Raw genomic sequence first — 17904 nt, forward strand, 5'->3', positions numbered from 1 at the left:
GCGACCTCAGTATCGACACAATTGATGACAGAATTAGAAAATACAGCCTAAAGTATGCACAACGAATAGGAGAAAGTAGGCCAACAGAGATTAAAACGATTAACTCCAACAGAACTCACAATATAAAAAAAAATTATTTATAACACTTAGAACATAATATAATGAAAATAAATTGAATTTAATCTGAAGCAAAATTGAATGTATAGATACCTAATATTGATTAGAGAACAAAGAATTCCAATACTACTTTACAAATAATTACTTATCGTTTAAATTTAACAGATTGTAATTTAAATATGGAAATAAAAAATTATTAAAACAGTCGATCCTTAATTGATCGTAATATTTTTCTGTCGAGTATATAAAAAAGACTTGAAGACCAAAAACTGGACTCCAAAGTGTTGCGGAACAACTTTCAACATCGATATCTCGACGTTTTCAACAATTAGGCATTCATGAAACGACTGTTTTGGTAGATTTTATGTTATATGTAGTCGAGCTCATGCTGGACATTCAAATAATGTATTTTTTCACATACATACATATAATAAAGCTGTACTTCGAATGAAAATCTAAATTTTTACAAGTCTTACTTTAAAACAAAATCTAGGTGCGTCTTTTGAAAGACCCGTTACAACAGAGTGGCATTACCAAGCGCCATTTAATAAATTTTTCGTTCAGCTCACAAACATTGTCTACATTTTTGTTAACAATACATTCAATTTATTGTTAGTATTTACCTAATGTTTTTGGCAACTATAATTAAAATATATACCATGTGTTGAAAAGTGATTGAAAAGAGCAACATTATAAATAAATATTTTTTTGTAATTTATATTTTTTTAGTTCTTTACTACATACTTAGTCCTGCCTGTTACAAGTTAAGTCCATTACAGATATGAAATTATAGTATCTTTCTTAATGAAGTTCGTTTTACTTAATTATGCAAATATTAAAAACAAATACTTTGAACTTTCATTCGAAATAGTCACCATTTGCTTTTACGCAAGTCTTCAAACGATTAGGTCATTCAGCTATTGCAGCACGCACAGTTTCCATGGATATTGACGTCTTTACTCGAACCAAAGATTGTTTGAGACTCTCCAAATTTCTGTAAGGTTTCCGTGTTCGTATTCCAATTCTGAGCATAAACTGTAGTCCAAGGATCAGGACTTTCAGACGGCCACTCTTCTGCTACTATGAACCCAGAAATATTGTTTTATAGTCACTGCTGAGTGGATTTTGCCTTATGAGCTGGAGCGGCATCTTGCTGGAAGATCCAACGCTCTCTGTGGGAGAGGTACACTTTTGCTCCGGTCTGAAACTCTCTTTCGCAGACACTCCCCACCAAACCATTACGGAGGCGGGATGGTGGCCACGCCGAATCCCTGGAACAACATTTTTTGCATCTTTAGAAGTTTTAGTATAGATGTTGTCGTTTTTGTTATTAAAAACTTCTTCAACAGTGAAACTTTTCTCATCTGTGAAAAGAATATTTTCATGGCCGTTAACCGCGTGCCACCGAAGAAGCTGCTTGCATCAGTTGAGTCTAGTTTTCTTAAGGCGCGTTGTCAAAATATGACCAGTTGAGCGATGGAAGGCTTTCATGTGGAGATCATCTTTAATTAGTAATTATAATTAATTAGTTATAATTATGTAATAATTCATATGGATTTGGTCGATATATTAATTTCCCTGGACATGGTTTTCTGCTTTCAAGGGGATATCTGATAAAAACGATTGATCGTGCGGTAAACAAACATTCTCGAAATATTGCGTTTTTTTTAACAATTTGTAAATCTCACTTGCACTTTTACCACACCTATGTAATGCAATCACTGCAACGCGATTTTCCTTAGCTCCCCACTCCATTGCGATCAAAATTTGTCACGAAACTTAGTATATTTATGAGTAGACAATGCATACGAACAAAAGCAAAAATAACGGAGCTTTTTTTGCGAATTTGTTCTCGTCGTATTCATTGTAAAATTTGTCACAGAATTTATAGCAAGACTAAGTATATTATTTACATATAATATAATAATAATAATAAAATTTACCTCTTATCCTTCATCCAAGCCACAAGGCTCATGAAGTTCAAAGCAGTCATAATACAAAGCAAAATGAATAATGTGAGGTGAAAGGAGAAGTTATTCATTCCTTCACATCGGATTAAATTCGTATGATTCTGCCTCTCGCATGATAAACTTGTGAGGTTGTGATTACCATTAACACACCGAGCTTTTTTGTGCAGTGATATTGCAGTCTTTAATATCCAATTTTCTGTGTGGTCTCTATATGCGTTTGATATCTGGAATATATAAGAAAAAAGTAAAATTTTTAATCTGAGCAACGGTTCGTCCTATAAACATTTTTTCGGTGTGTAATTATTCGATAAACTAATTACACTAGTTTACAGCCAAAAATTCCTTTTTCATTGACTATTTGTTTTGCACGTACTCATTGTAAATTGCATTTAATAATTTTGGAAACTTGAGCGAATTTGAGCAAGCCTTTTAAGTAAAATTAACTAATTTGCAATAAAATTATCCTTTTACTTAGTATTAAACTCAGCCATAAACACTTATCGGCATTTTACTGCGGCATTTTAATCCGTCCTATTCTATTCTCCTGGCCAAGTGATGATACAACTAAGTTAAAATCAGGGTTTTTTAAATGAACATTAATAATGAATTATTCTGTTTACGGGATTTTCTGCATTTTTCCAGTTACAAATTCTAGTGTCTTTTACGACCTGCCTTCAGCGCTTTTACGCATATATACAAGTAAGTTGCAAATGCGTTGGTTGTGTTATACTTGTGTTGTATTCGTGCGGTTTTTAAGTCACTCATATTAATCCACGCATCAGCAATCGGCATAAGCCCTATCTATATAGTGTTAAGTCATATAGACAATTAATTTTCGCATTTGTTTCTCTCCCACAAATAGTTAAAAATTACATTTCAATATTCCTACAGGTGATTAATAAAAAGTAACAGGAAACATTCGATTCTTGTAAGCATATAAAAACAAGCATTGTACGAGTATGTGTCATTTTATTAAATCATTAATATAAGGTTGTCAAAAAAGTCTTGCGGTATTTTTATTGAATTTTCAATTGTTCATAAAATTGGTTATAATAATGCGATTTAAGTCAAATATGCGCCGTTTTGTTCGATGACGAGTTCCCAACGAGATGCCAACTTCATAATGCCCCTCTTATAGAAGCTCGCTTTCCTATTGTCAAAAAACTCGGAGAGCCAATTTTCACAGGACTCTCTTGTGGACAACTTCCGACTACCAAGCTCGTTCGCCATGGACAGAAATACGTGGTAATCACTTGGTGCGAGATCCGGACTATACGGTGGATGCAAAAGAACCTCCCATCCGAGCTCCCGGATCTTCTGGCGCGTCACCAAAGATGTGTGTGGCCTGGCGTTGTCCTGATGGAAGACAATTCGGCCTCTGTTGATCAAAGATGGCCTCTTCTGCATGAGTGCTGCATTCAAGCGGTCCAGTTGTTGGCAGTACAGGTCCGAATTGAGCGTTTGGCCATAGTGGAGCAGCTCATAGTGGATGATTCCCCGCCAATCCCACCAAACACACAGAAGAACCTTCCTGGCCGTCAATCCAGGCTTGGCCACCGTCTGGGCAGCTTCATCGCTTTTCGACCACGACGGTTTGCGCTTCACGTTGTCGTAAGTGACCCACTTTTCATCGCCAGTCACCATCCGCTTCAAAAACGGGTCAATTTTGTTGCGATTCAGAAGCGATTCGCATGCATCCATATGGGCAAAAATGTTTTTTTGCGTCAAGTCGTGTGGCACCCATACATCGAGCTTCTTTTTGAATCCAAGCTTCTTCAAATGGTTTATAACGGTTTGATGACTCATGCCCAGCTCTTGGCCGATGCTACGGCTGCTACTATGCCGGTCTCTTTCGATCAATTCAGCGATTTTATCGCAGTTTTCGACGACAGGCCTTCCGGACCATGGCGGAAACTGTATCGGGTCCATAAACTGCACACATTTTATTGGCAGCATGAGATGCATTTTTGCCTGAGTAGTACTGTAAAATATGCCGTATTTTCTCTTTATTTTGCTCCATGCTTGCGACGCTATAACTCACGAACGACTAAAAGCAAACAACAATTAATCAAACACGTGTTAGCACGTGAAAAGAGCTTTCTAAAAAGCTCTAGCGTGAACCGATGCGACGAACACAACTAGAACTACGCGCTTGCAAAGACAAGCTTGCGGAAATACCGCAAGACTTTTTTAACAACCTTATATATCACTAAATTTTTGGCGAACGGTCATATTGATGTGGTCGTGACGGTCGGGTGAAAAACGAGGAAAGGCAAATCATCGTAACGCGTCGTAGAGGCAAGCCAATTTATTACAGGTGATAAATTACACCCGCGTGTATTTAGCTTTCGCGTTATTTAAAGTTGTCTGTTCTTGTTTGGGAAGATGCTTAATGACTGAATTAAATCTATTATTTATTTATTTATTTATTTCTAAGATAAGACTTGTATGCGCAATCTTATCAAAGGGTTTTGAGCAATCCGCAAAAATGGAATCTACATACTTGTACTTGCAAACCATGACGTAAAGTTACATAACAATTTGAAAACAGATATGTATGTAGATTAGTTAGCATAGATCTTTTAGTGATTTCTCTGTTTCAATCATCAATAAAAATACCAAGTAATAAGGTAAACATACACTAAGATGCACAAAAATAGCCACACATTAGCTTATAAAAAAATGTTGTCTCATGGAAGATAAATATTAAAACAATAAAAGAGTCTTTCAAAAGAGTCGCCTAGAAGTCTGTAGTGAATAATTCATAGATGGTTCCTTGTTTTATGTCATCTTTGACATTTTTCAAGTCATCAGATGTACAATTTTACATGAAAGAATAACGCATTCAAATTATTGAAACTTATTACCACTTCAAGATCAACATATCGCAAAATTTGTGGTTTTTTTAGTGGAAATGATTGACAATTCAAAGAAACTGGTTTTGCCAAGGATAGAAGAAGGACTAGCAGACCAAAACCTGGTCTTTCTGTTGAAAATGTTGCTACCGTAGCATCTATCTCTCGAAGTTTACAGCAATTAAACATCCATGGAACGACTGCTTGGCGGATTTTAAATGTAGACGAGCTCATTCTGCACATTTAAGTAATGTAGTTTTTCACATGCATCCTGCATTCGTGTGTAGAAGTCCACGCAAGTGGGGAAAGTCTCTGATTGCAATTCACTTGGGAGTGGTCAAGACAATTATTCTGCATACGATCCAAGCAGCCCACAGCTTCCGGGATTCACTCAAGTATCTTCTGGGTAGCTCCCTTACATCCGTTTGAGAGTGAGCTACTGTGAGAAAGCGAATCATTCCAGGATATCTGGATTATGTTGCGATAGATGGAAGGCACGCTTCTAATATTTTAGATGTACATACGATCCGAGGTCCCACATCGACTCGACTCTGATAATTATCTTTTACAGCCAAAATACGCACACGCTTCTGCGCAGCAAAAAACGTATATCTAGCTAAGTATAAAATGTGCGATATCAGAAAGCTGCAATCGCAACTGACAGCTAGAAGACTCGCCACTCGACTCTCACTCCTGCTCTCTGAGAGTACTGCCCAACAAACCGGCATGCACAAGCAATTGAGCAACATTTCTCGTTCTTTACGTACCACCGCCGAAGAAGAAATTGGGTTTTGGCAAACGAACAAACAATTGGTACGACGAGGAATGTCGTGCTACCGCACAAAAAAAGGACACTGCCTATGGAGCCACGCTGAGATCGGGCGCAACGCCAGCCATCTACCGGCATCTAAAAAGGAAGAGAGCCGTATTATGAGAATGAAGAAACAAGAAGCCGAAAAACGTGAGTGCGAGCAGCTTGAGATTCTTACAAATAAGAAAAACGCCCGAAAATTCTATCAGAAAGTGCCTTTAGACCTGGAAAATCCACAAACGACCAGATATTCGCAATACGCCAAGTCTTGGAAGAGATCAATGAAAGGAGAATCGATACACACTATCTTTTTGTCGGTTTCAAAGCTGCATTCGACAATCCGAAAAGAAGTTGCCTATATGCCGCGATGTCTGAATTCGGTATCCCCGCAAAATTAATATGGCTGTGCAGAATGACGTCGTCAGAATTGGGAAAGACCCCTCCGAGCCGTTTGATACCAAAAAATGGTTTCAGACAGGTTGATTCTCTTGTGACTTATTTAACTTGATGCTGGAAAAGATCATGCGAGCCCCAAAACTTAATCGCCCAAGCACATTTTTTATAAGAGCGTGCAATTGTTGACGTATGCCGATGATATTGACATCATCGGCCTTAACAACCACGCTGTTAGTTCGGGTTGCTTTGGTAAACTGGATAAAGCAGCATATCAAGTGGGTCTGGTGGGGAACGAGGACTCTTGTTATCAAATAATTGACGCAATCGCGTATCGGTATCCACGTCACTGTTATGTTATGATTTCGAGGTTGTAAGAGACTTCGTTTATCTATAAGCCAGCATTAATACCGATAATAATATCAGCCTTTAAATCCAACTTAGAATCTCTCTTGCCAACAAGGGCCACTTTGGACGAAGTAGGCAATTGAGTAGTTAAGTCCTTTCTCGACGAACAAAACTAATACTTTGTAAGGTCCTCATCATGCCCGTCCTATCGTATAGCGCAGAAGCTTTGACGACGGCAACATCCGATGAGGCATCCCTTGGAGTATTTGAGAGAAAGATTCTTCGCAATATTTTTGGAACTTTGCACGTTAGCGACGGCGGGAATCGTAGGCGATGAAACAATGAGCAGCTCATACAGCATAGACATAGTGCAGCGAATAAATATCCAGCGGTTTCGTTGGCAGGGTCATTTCACATACTCCGGCTCTGATAGTATTCTATGGAAAGGACTTGGCTTTAATTGGAGTTTCTAACTGGCGTCGGTTAGCATGAGAAAGAAACGACTGGCGCGTTTTGCTAAATTCGGCCAAAATCGATTTAGCGGTTATCGCACCAAACAAGTAAAAGAATAAGAAAAATTTTTCACATATAATTGTTATGAGCCGTATTTTCAATACAAATAGTGAAATCTGAAGGAATCCAAAGTTTTACATGTTTTATTTCAAACAACATCTAAGTGCGTCTTTTGAAAGATCCTTTATGACCGTTTGCCATAAATTTAGTTATTTTGACTGATGTTATTACAATACTTGGTCAATGGTTCCAATTATTTTGCTTTCGTCTTTTTGGCTTGTTCAAGAATCGCTCGCATATTTTTTAAAATATTTGATTTCCTCCGACCGACAAGCTGAAACATTTTTATATGTGGATACTCCTACAAGGTTTGGCTAAGGCGAATCCACTAAAGGGCCATTTAGCAACAAGATTTGCATGTATTTTGTTTTTGTAAAAAAGTGATTCTTATTGTCAAAATCTTCTGATCACTTGTCAAGGTGAATACCTTGTGTAATCTGCGGCAATATTGAAGCAAAGAAGGTGATACTGGAAAGATTTAGAAATAATGGAAATATTGACATATTTACTTAATATTAAATGGCATTAATCGAAAAATCTTAGGAATGTACATTGTTGGACGTGGAAGTTATGATATATAAGTAATATTCAGTCCGCTCATGCGGTAAGTGCTTCATTTTTTTTAGTTATTATATACAATTATGTTCAAATTGAAAATTTTTGGGGTATATATGTATGATATACGAGGTTTCAAATTTCGCGGGCTACGTACATTCGAATTTGGATCATTATTTTTTTTATGTTGGTACATTCGTCTCGAAGATATGTTCACGTTTTAGCAATATACATAGAATGTTAAGTTTGTTTGTGAGAGGCATAAATAAGACAAGTGTTTTGCGTGTTCAGCGATTTTCTGCTATCGACTCTTGGCTCTCCTGGACTCTTCCATTGGAGTGACTGGGCTTTGGTTTCGATGTCATATCTATCTCCCCATGATTCTCCACCAGTTATGACATTTTTACGCAAATCTGGATCATCGTTGACGTCATTCAACAATTCCTGAGCGATGCTCACGCACGCTTCATGCCCAAAATTTACGAAAAGATTGCATGGCATAAGCCAACCGATATGCCAACATCCTCACCACCTTCTCTAATTGCCATTCGACTATTCCATAACAATTTTCTTCACTTTCTCAACATTTTCATCAGTTGTTGATGTGCTGAGGCGTCCAGAGCGAGCGTCGTCATTCACATCTTCTCGACCTTCTGTGAAAAACTTGTACCACTTGTAAATATTTTTTTGATTCAGAGTACTCTCACCGTATGCCACTGTCAAAATTTCAAGTATTTTTGAGCATTTAATTCCATTTTTTCCACAAAATTTGATGCAACTTCTTTGATCCATTTTTTTCGATAGCAGAAAATCGCCGAACACGCAAAACATTTTGCCTCCTTTTTTAATTACACTTGTCTTATGGCACTAAGAAATTCTTTCTATAGCTTGGATTTCATAACATGTAACATTTTGGTTAAGTATTTGTGTGAGTTTACAAGTGTATGTACATAACTTTAAATTATTCTAGTTATCAGCTGAGTTGATGTTGGTCGTTTGAGCCGCCTGGAGTTTGCCCTTTCTGCTAATAGGAGTTGTCGCATGTCAGTATTCCTATGGTTCATTAAGCGGGCAATATGATTTGTGCTCCGTTTGCGAATGATTTCTATTACTGTATCAATGTTGAGGTCGCGATGGATATCTTCATTTTGGGCGTGCCAAAGTGCATTGGTTATAGTTCTGAGTATTTTCGATTATAGTCGTTGAGTAATGATAATGTTATTTTTATTTGCAGTTCCCCAGATTTCCATGCCGTATGCCCAGATTGGCACAATCACAGTTTTGTATATAAGTATTTTATTCAGCAATGACAGCTTTGAGCGTCTGTCAAGTACCCAATATAGTTGTCGTCTGTTTTACCTCATTTCTTTTCAACATTATATGTTTTTTCCAGAGAAGTTTGGAGTCAATAGTCAATCCAAGGTATCTTACTTTGGTGTCTATCGGGATTTGTGAATTTTTTATTGTCAGATTCTTATGACCTACTCTCTTGTTAGAGTAAGCTAAACAACGAAATCCGAATTGGTGTGAAGGAAATAAGTTTCGCGCCTGTAGCATGGGGTCAAGGCGGTGAAGTATAAGATTCTCAAAAAGTTTGGATAATGAAGGTAATAAACCAATTGGTATGTATGAAAAAGCTTCAGAGGCGTGTTTATTAGGTTTGGGTATTGCAACGATTTCGGCAACTTTCCAAGGCAGTGGAAAATACTTCATTCGTAATGCTGAGTTAAATATATTTCTTAAGTCGTATAATGGGGATTTATTTACGTCCAATTTTGTCTCAATTGCTATCCGCATTTCTTTCGAAGTTATTTTTTAATTGATGTATTTATGTTATTTGTGCGGTAAGCATGAAATTCAGAGTTATCAATGCCTTGGTTAATACATTGATTTGTAAATGTTTTTTTTAAATGATCAGCGAGTATTTTTGCTTTTTGTTTTAGAGTTTTCGCCCAAGAATTTGCCTTGTCCTTAGAGGGGGTTGGTGCCTAACGACGTTGCCGTTTTTTTGTAGGCCTTCCATAGTGTATAGTTTTTAGCTCCAGTGATGCGATATTTTTTTCAAATTTTTCGTCCTTATACACTTTTAATATATCTTTAATTTCTTTTATTGCTATATTCAGCTTTTTTCTAATATAATATCTGGTGAACGTGTAGATTGCCATTGTTGTCTTAGTTAAGATTTTCTGTGATTTTTTCCAAGATTTTATGAGATATTTTGTATATATTGTTACTTTTGATTATAGGTGTGGAGGTTGTTGTTGCATACACTATACTGCCATTGAAGTATGCGATTGCGGAGTCTTTTTCTTTTTAACTCTTGGGGACTTTAATGTTAAGGCTTTGCACCATAATTTCACGAAAATAGTCCCAGTTCGTATAATTATTGTAAGATTTATGGGTCTTGTTGTTTAAGATAGGACTAGTTTCATTGCTTAATAATATTGGAGAATGGTCAGATGGGAGGTCAAAGTTTGGAGTTATTTCCAGATGCTCACTTTTAATATATTTTGTAAAATAAAAGTCAATTAAATCAGGTCGCTTCCGCATACCAATTGACCAATAAGTTGGTTCTCCCGAGCTTAAAAAGTTACTTTTGCTTTCTATTATCGCACCGTAAAGATTTTTTCCTTTTTTATTCGTTATTATTATTATTATTATTCCCCATAAAGCATTCTTTGCATTGAATGCCTGCGATAACACGGTCTTCAAGAGTTTTAAGAACATCAAAATATAGTGTCTTAGAATTTTCATGTTTAGGAGGGCAGTATATGGCAGAAAGGGTTAAATCGATGGTTTTCGAGAAAAGCAACAACCACTTTTAAAGTTTACGATTAGCGTTAAATTAAATATGAGTGCAATATTAAATGAGAGTGGAAAACTAAATATAAATATGAGTGTGCTAAGCCTATATGTAATTCGCTAATGGGCATAAGTAGGTATATATTTTGGAAATGTAAAATTAATAAGTGTTTTTACAAATTCTAAACAAATGATAATAATATAACATTTTCAAAACTTACCAAAAAAAAATATAAAATGCACGTAACGACTAGTGCTAGTCCTCCACATGTCTTTATTGCCAGCGAAATAATGAAAGTACCAAATAACACCGGCAAATTATTTGATGTAGGTTCTGATCTTAGTAAACACCTAAAGTATTATATCAATATTAAATCAAATCGAATTGAGTAAATTTTTGTTACCAATTAAACATTCTCGAAAGTCCATTCGCATTAACAATTGTTAAAATCCAAATTAAGGAAACAGCAAGTATTGATGATACGATAGCAGTACTGTGAATAATTATAACCAAATAAAAAGAAAGTCCGCGAACTGTGTCGATGCTTTCATTTCGCGTTAGTAGTTTACCGAGGATACGACAACCTTTAAAGAAGAAAAATATTATTAGTTTAATACGTTTAATGTGTCACTAAAATAAGGTTCGGCTTAATGTAAGCGGGCTCATATGCAGCTCCAATAAATTTATGATATATAATATTTTATTATATTACATTGTCCAAGAGTTAAAAAATAAAAGCGAAATACATCATTATTTTTATTATTATGCTTAAAGCTGCAATTATTATATTATTATAGTTTGATTAAGAGCCGATTATGTGGCGCATAGTGCTAAAGTTAATGATTTCCACTTATTTCTATCGGTTGCGTTTTGCCTCTATTTTGTCCTGGTAAGATCGTTGCGGGATATTTCGTCATGCAGACGCCCGCAGTGTCCCGAAGAACAAGAAACGGCGAGGTTCATTAATGGGCGAAATATGCTTGAGAAAGCATTTGGTGAAAACATAAGCGAGTCAAAGCTTATCCCACATATGTGCGAAAACGAAGAAAACTGGAACAGAATGACAATAACAGACGATTGAGTCATAATATACTCACAACGGCCTCCTGACGTACTACCTACTTAACGGTGAAGTTCGTCGAGGACATACCGTAGGGCATGAGGGGGGTTTAGTTGGGTTAAAGTCCCACACCACGGCTTCGGCGATAGGCTTTTGATGCTTCCCCTCCTCAACACAAAAAAGAAACAAGGTCCTCTTGATCCTCTTGATCTACCCCTCCGTCTTTACCCTTGTGGGTTCCACTCCAAAGTCATCGTTGGTATTTTTTGGGCTTGTTTTCTGAGGGTGTGTCCAATCCATGCTCACTTCCTGCTATGGATTTCGACACTAATTGTAACTGCAATTTAGCGTTCAAGCGCGTAATATTGTGAGGAGGCATCGATTTACAAACGTTTGCAATTGGTAGGGATTCACCGATTTGATGTTAGAATTAAAAATAAGTATTTTCGAAAGGTTGTTGCATTTCATTAATTTGTTCAATAATGATCTTAAAGGAAACAAATGGTCAATTCATGAATACACGGCACGCAAACCAGCTTGTTCATTCCGGAGTGTTTTTTCAACCTTATCTTTTATACGGTAAAGCAAGACTATGCAGAAGACTTTCAATGTTGAGCTAAGCATAATTTCCCTCCAGTTACTGTAATCAGTTGGAGATATTTTGATTAGTATGCCCTGTAACCAATCAGAAGGATACTCCTCGATTTCCCAGGCGTCAGCCTTTTTACTGTGGGTCAGAGTTTCCAAATTTTGATCATAAACATATTTTTACTAACTGTGACAATTGTTAAAAACCGATTTCTGGAATATAATATCAGGAGAATTTATTTGTGCACATTTTAATTACCGGCTTCCGTTTTAGGTCAATTTGATACCTTTTTTAAGAGGAGCTCGACATCTATTTCAAATAATTAGAATATTTGACATTTTGGGTTTTTTCTTTCGAATTCGATGCTCTTTATTTTTTGAAATTTTTAGAAGATCGATGTTTGAAACTTGCTTTTTAGTAGATTATTTATATTATGCATTGGTACTGAATATAAAATAGAGTGTTGGCGGTCAGGAGTAGTAACAAGCACAAGCACCAGAAGCAATGCAGAGACCAGCTACCGCTGTTCACTTAGCATAGCAAAATTTTGCTGTGGATAAATGTATTTTTAAGAGATCCACTTTCTAGCCATAGAGGGGGCGTTTGATAATGACACTTTTGACAGTACGTGTAGCTCTGCTAGTAGACACGGCGTAGACCGGGCGCTAGTTAATTGGATAAGTTCGATGCTGGCCCAAAGAATCGTCACGGTGCGAGCAGAGGAAGATCTGCTAGTGCCATCCGGGATTAATAGAGGTTGCCCCCAAGGCAGTGTGCTGTCTCTATTGCTCTGGTGCATGGCGATCCTCTGCTCACCACCTTAAACCATTCGGGAGTCTACGCACAAGTATATGCAGACGATGTTGCCTGTTTGTTAACGGGCCCTTCGGTTATGAATATCTGTAGAAAAGTGCAGAAAACTCTGGATATGATTGACACTTGGTGCCATGCAAATGGGCCATTGGCAAACCCCACCAAAATTGGTATTGTCCTCTTTACCAGAAGGGGGAAGCTTGATGGACTCGTTCTGCCTAAGCTAAAAGGAGTCACAATCCACCTATCCGAAGAAACCCAATTTCTTCTTCTTTGGAAGCCACACGTTGAAACAAATACATCCAAAGCACTGACAGCTTTCTGGCATTGCAAAGATGTCTTTGGAAAACGTTGGGTCTTTCTTCTAGCAAGGTCCCATGGATCTACACGGCTATTATAAGACCTATTATCACCTATGACCTTACCGAGACTACAATGCACTGTTGCGTCGGAGCTTTTCCGACTACTTCAGACCTGACATTAGATGCTCTGATTAGTCTACCACCACTTGATGTTTTCATCTAAGGAGAGGCATTGAAGGCTATCTGCAGGCAATGGGAGTTGGTACGGCCCCTGTACGGCATTGGACAACAGAGTAGGCATGGACTTCGATCCAACGATCCTTGCCATGCCATTCAGAGTAGTACTTGAAAAGAGATAGTGTGATGCTGCCTGAGGCTCAGTTGGGTTCAAACTCTGAAAATAAGCCCGGCAAACACTGTTTTCGCATTTTCACGGATGGCTCCAGGACCGAACGTGGCTCCGGCTCTGGGGTCTACGTAGAATGCAGCAGGACAAAACTGCACTTTGCTTTTTAAATACATGCATCTGTGTTGCTATGGTGTTTGCTGTTCCAGACACGATGAACTTTGTTGTGGAAAACAGATGGAGAGGCAGATGTCTACAGCGACAGCTAAGCTGCGCTCATGGTCTTAGACAGCCCCCCAACCACATCAGGGGTAGTCGAGTACTGTAAATCCAGGCTTAACTATGTCGGTAGACATAATTGTCTGATGCTAACATGGATCCCGGGACACGTGGGTATCGCGAGTAACGAGCTCTCTGACTCTTTAGCTAGAATTGGCTCTGAGCATATTCCGCTCGACTGTCGCAGTTCCTCCTGTTATTAAGCGCAGGGAACTGTACGAGACTGGTTGGACTGATGACGGGCCACTTTCCACTTGGAGAGGAGGATGAGTCCGCGGACCACTTCCTGTGCGTCTTGCCCTTGGCTCCTTGGCACCACAAGATCTACTCAGATTTCTTCGAAAGACGAGTAGATTTGAAGAAAATTAAAAAGGGAATCCGTGTGCAGTACAATAGATTTAATTGTGTCTGAGTGCTTTACGTGCCAATCTGTCCCGACAAAAAAAAAACAACAAACACGGGGCGCTTTCTCTTGCCTAAACATACACGACAAGGTCTGCCCTACGTTTGTTACTGCTAGAAGGCAGGAAGTGATTGATCTCACCTTATCAAATTCAAAACTTGGGTGGTCAACCAGGAACTGGAGAGTCCTTGCCGAAGACTCGTGCTCGGACCACAGGGATATTGAATTGCAGTGTGACGAGGAGGCACAAATGCCATTGCCCTCTAGAAATCCCAGAAAAACAGACTGGCAGGAGTTTACGGAGGTCTTGCGCTGCTTTGACGTGACGCCACCAAGACTTCGGAAAAAACAGGGTATTGAGGTGGCAGTTGAGAAACTCAGCGCTGCCTTAGTTGAATGCTTTGAATCAGCCAGTCTAGTTCGACCTCTCTTTGATCGGGCTCCTGTTGCGTGGTGGAACCGAGACCTCCAAAGATTGAGGCGTGAGTCGAGACAACTTCTAAACCGGGCCCTCAAGACTAATCTTGCTGAGGACTGGGAACGATACCGTCATGTTCAAAGGAAATAGAAGAACCTAATTCGTAAGCCGAAAAGGGGTTCTTTTACGGAATTCTGTGGCGGTATTGAAACTCTGAGTGACTCGGCGAAATTGGTTAGGATCCTGAAAAGGATCACTTAGGAAGTCTGATGGCTCCTTCACGGAAAAGCAAAGTGAGACACTCAACTTGCGGTTCGATTCAAACGAAGAATTTCGTTCGTTATTAACGAGCTGTTTTTTTTTTGTTTTGTTGTTATAAAGTCTGTTATTAGCGGCAGTTTTTTTTTTTGGTTTCTCAAGTTGCTTATATAATTCTTTTTATCCAGCTACATATAACTTAAGATTACGTTGAAATTTTAATGCATGTCAGGATCATGAATAAGAAAATGTTGTTCCATACTTGTAGCCAATTTTAAGCCCTCGCGAATTAAATCAGCCGTTAATAGCTGAACTTCACTTTCGTTTTCATCATTATCGGCTTCTTTATTATCACAAATTGTCATAAATTTTATCAAATCGTCCTCTTCTCATATTAATTCATCGATGTCAGCCGTTTGCATGTTGTTGAAACCTTCGCCCCCAATTGCATTCGATAGATTTATAATTTCAGAACACACGGCTAATTGTTGTACTACGAAACTTAAAATTTTGACGCAAGCAGGCAAAATTTTTTTCCAACAAGCATTTAAGGTCGATGGGCGCAACTGCTTGATGAGAAAAGACGCATGTGTACTACAATTCATAATCGTAAACTTTCTCCATGCTTCCATAACATTCAAATTTCTTTCTTTTAGTGAATCTAAAATATATTTACACGTTTGCTTGATGTAGTACATTTTAAATGCTGCCATAATACCCTGATCAAGAGGCTGAATCAGCGAGGTGGCAAAAACAGCAATTGAATATTTGAATGATCCAGCACTGGGTGCCTGGGCGCATTATCAACGAGCAAAAGTATTTTGAATTCCAAACCTTTTAGTTTCATATATTCATGGACTTCAGCAACAAAGCAGTTGTTGAACCAACTTGTAAACAGATCAGCCGTCATCCATGCCTTTTTATTCGCCAACAAATGAACTGGAAGGTGTTTAATGTCTTAAAGCTCGTGGCATAAGGGATTTGTTGATTAAGAGAGGGTATACATTTTATCACCAGATGCGTTCCTGCAAAACAAAAACCGTCACTCGATCTTTGGACGCTTTAAAGCCACCAGCTAATTTTTCAGATTTGTACGTTCTTTTAGGCGTTTTCTTCCAGAACAATCCCGTTTCGTTGGCATAAAATATTTGATCTGAAGTATAACCAATTATTTTTCCTAGTTTATCCGGAAAACTTTTTGCAGCATTTTCGTCTGCTGATGCCACTTCTCCTTTTATTTTTACATTGTGAAGTGCGTGTCTTTTTAGAAAACCTATCAGCCATCCCTCACTTGCATTAAATACCAGTTTCTTTGTTGCCTGAAGACTTGTTGATGGTTCAAATTTCTGGAGTTGGTTATATATTTTAAGTGCTTTCTCTTTTATAATTTTCCCATCAATAGGTTTTTGTTTTTTGTAAATCTACCATCCAAAACACTATGTGTTTTTCCTTTTTATCCAAGAGGATGTTGTAGAACTTAGTTCCGATCCAGAAATTATTGATTGTCAAATGGAATCTCATTTTTTTAATTGTTCTCACAGTCGCTTCGCTTAAACCAAACGCTTTGCCAACAGATGTGGGACCTTCGCCTCTCTTCAGGCAGTCTAAGATTTTTATTTTGGTTCCTAGCGAAATCGCTTGACTCCTCGGAATGTTTTGTTGTTGTTTAGGCATTTTATTGATTATTTACTGTAAAAACTATGTAAGATAATATTGCTTATACAAGTTTTCTAAACCGAAAACTTAAACCAATATTACCTTTTTTAGTAGTAAAAAATTATCAACAATATAAATCAAACTAAAAACGTCACCACCTAATTAAAAAAAAAATTTAATTTGAACATTATTTTACAGACCTTTATTGAAATTATTTATTACGTCCTACGAACTGAACACTTTAACACAATACTGATTAACGAAATGCTGTGTTCAAGTTGAAGTACAACGAGATAAAGAAAAAAAGCCATAATAAAAATCGGGTATTCCGCGTAAAGTAACCAGTCATGACCAAGCAATCATGATACACCAATTCACTAACACATCTATGGGCATAAAACGAGCGACGGGTTACGGTAATCCTCCAATTGTGTTTGGTGCTGTATAAGTTTTTATAAGACACTGTCAAAATTAGAATTTAAAAAGCTGTTTAGGGACTCGAGCTAGAACAAAAAGTTCGCGTAAAAATATGTATTAATTCTTATTGGTGAACCGCGTTATTTCAAAATCGTGTAAAAAATACCGTGGGTGTATACCTAATATATATACCTATGTACAGTTGATCTACTAACATAAGTACAATTCCATTCATAAGCCGAGCTCATATTTCTAGAACAAAGTGGAAATTAATATTAATTATTAAATGAACTATCTAATTCGCTACTTACGTAACATTCAATATTTTCCACTTAATTCGTTAAAATGCAAGAGTTATCTGCAAAGTACCTAGTGGCCCCGCCAAAATACACTTTATGAAAATAACCGAATCTGTGCAACCATTAACGCAACTTAATATAACGGGTTCACAACGAAGCTTTCAATTTTTCCGAGCGGAGCAAGGAAATCATAAAATAAATAAAGGTAGCGCACCTATTTTAATGACCATATGTGTAGATATGTGTAGTATATGCACCCTGCAATAAATGCTTATATTTGAATAATCACAAACTCCGCAGAGTCGTCTAAAGTGCTCATCAGTGTCTCGTACGGTATGTCTTCAAACAGCTCGACAGTCCCAGTAATGGTAGATGTTTTAGCTTCTTATGCGAATGTTCATGCATACATCCATACATGCATAAATATGTATACGCATTAGTACATTTCGTTAAATGAACATTTGTACAAATTAACATAGTTAACATCCATAACACCAAAAATGTTCACGCTAATACAGCTCACAGACATTCCACTTTTTGCACGCTTATCTGCTGAAATTGCTGACACATATCTGTACACCCGACACCCTCAACCAAGGCCAAAATATCTTACCTGCTGGGATTCTTGTGGTATAGATT

At 37.6% G+C, this 17904-nt stretch overlaps 1 protein-coding gene across 5 annotated transcripts in view; it reads right to left on the reverse strand.

Moving 5' to 3' along the window:
* Nucleotides 1–17904, reverse strand: part of LOC128858548 (GPI inositol-deacylase) — an 85594-nt gene that overhangs the window by 9608 nt on the left and 58082 nt on the right. For 4 of the 5 annotated variants that reach the window (XM_054094927.1, XM_054094926.1, XM_054094925.1 and 1 more), the window contains 3 exons: nucleotides 10829–11009; nucleotides 10646–10775; nucleotides 2061–2311 (listed from right to left, as the gene is read on the reverse strand). In XM_054094927.1, the coding sequence (XP_053950902.1) occupies nucleotides 2061–2311; nucleotides 10646–10775; nucleotides 10829–11009 (562 nt within the window). Of the gene's footprint in view, nucleotides 1–823; nucleotides 1620–2060; nucleotides 2312–10645; nucleotides 10776–10828; nucleotides 11010–17904 lie in introns of those variants that run through there. The other variant, XM_054094928.1, reaches the window with a different exon arrangement.

Source organism: Anastrepha ludens, chromosome 3, assembly GCF_028408465.1.
Source record: "Anastrepha ludens isolate Willacy chromosome 3, idAnaLude1.1, whole genome shotgun sequence".
In the NCBI taxonomy this organism is placed as follows: domain Eukaryota; kingdom Metazoa; phylum Arthropoda; class Insecta; order Diptera; family Tephritidae; genus Anastrepha; species Anastrepha ludens.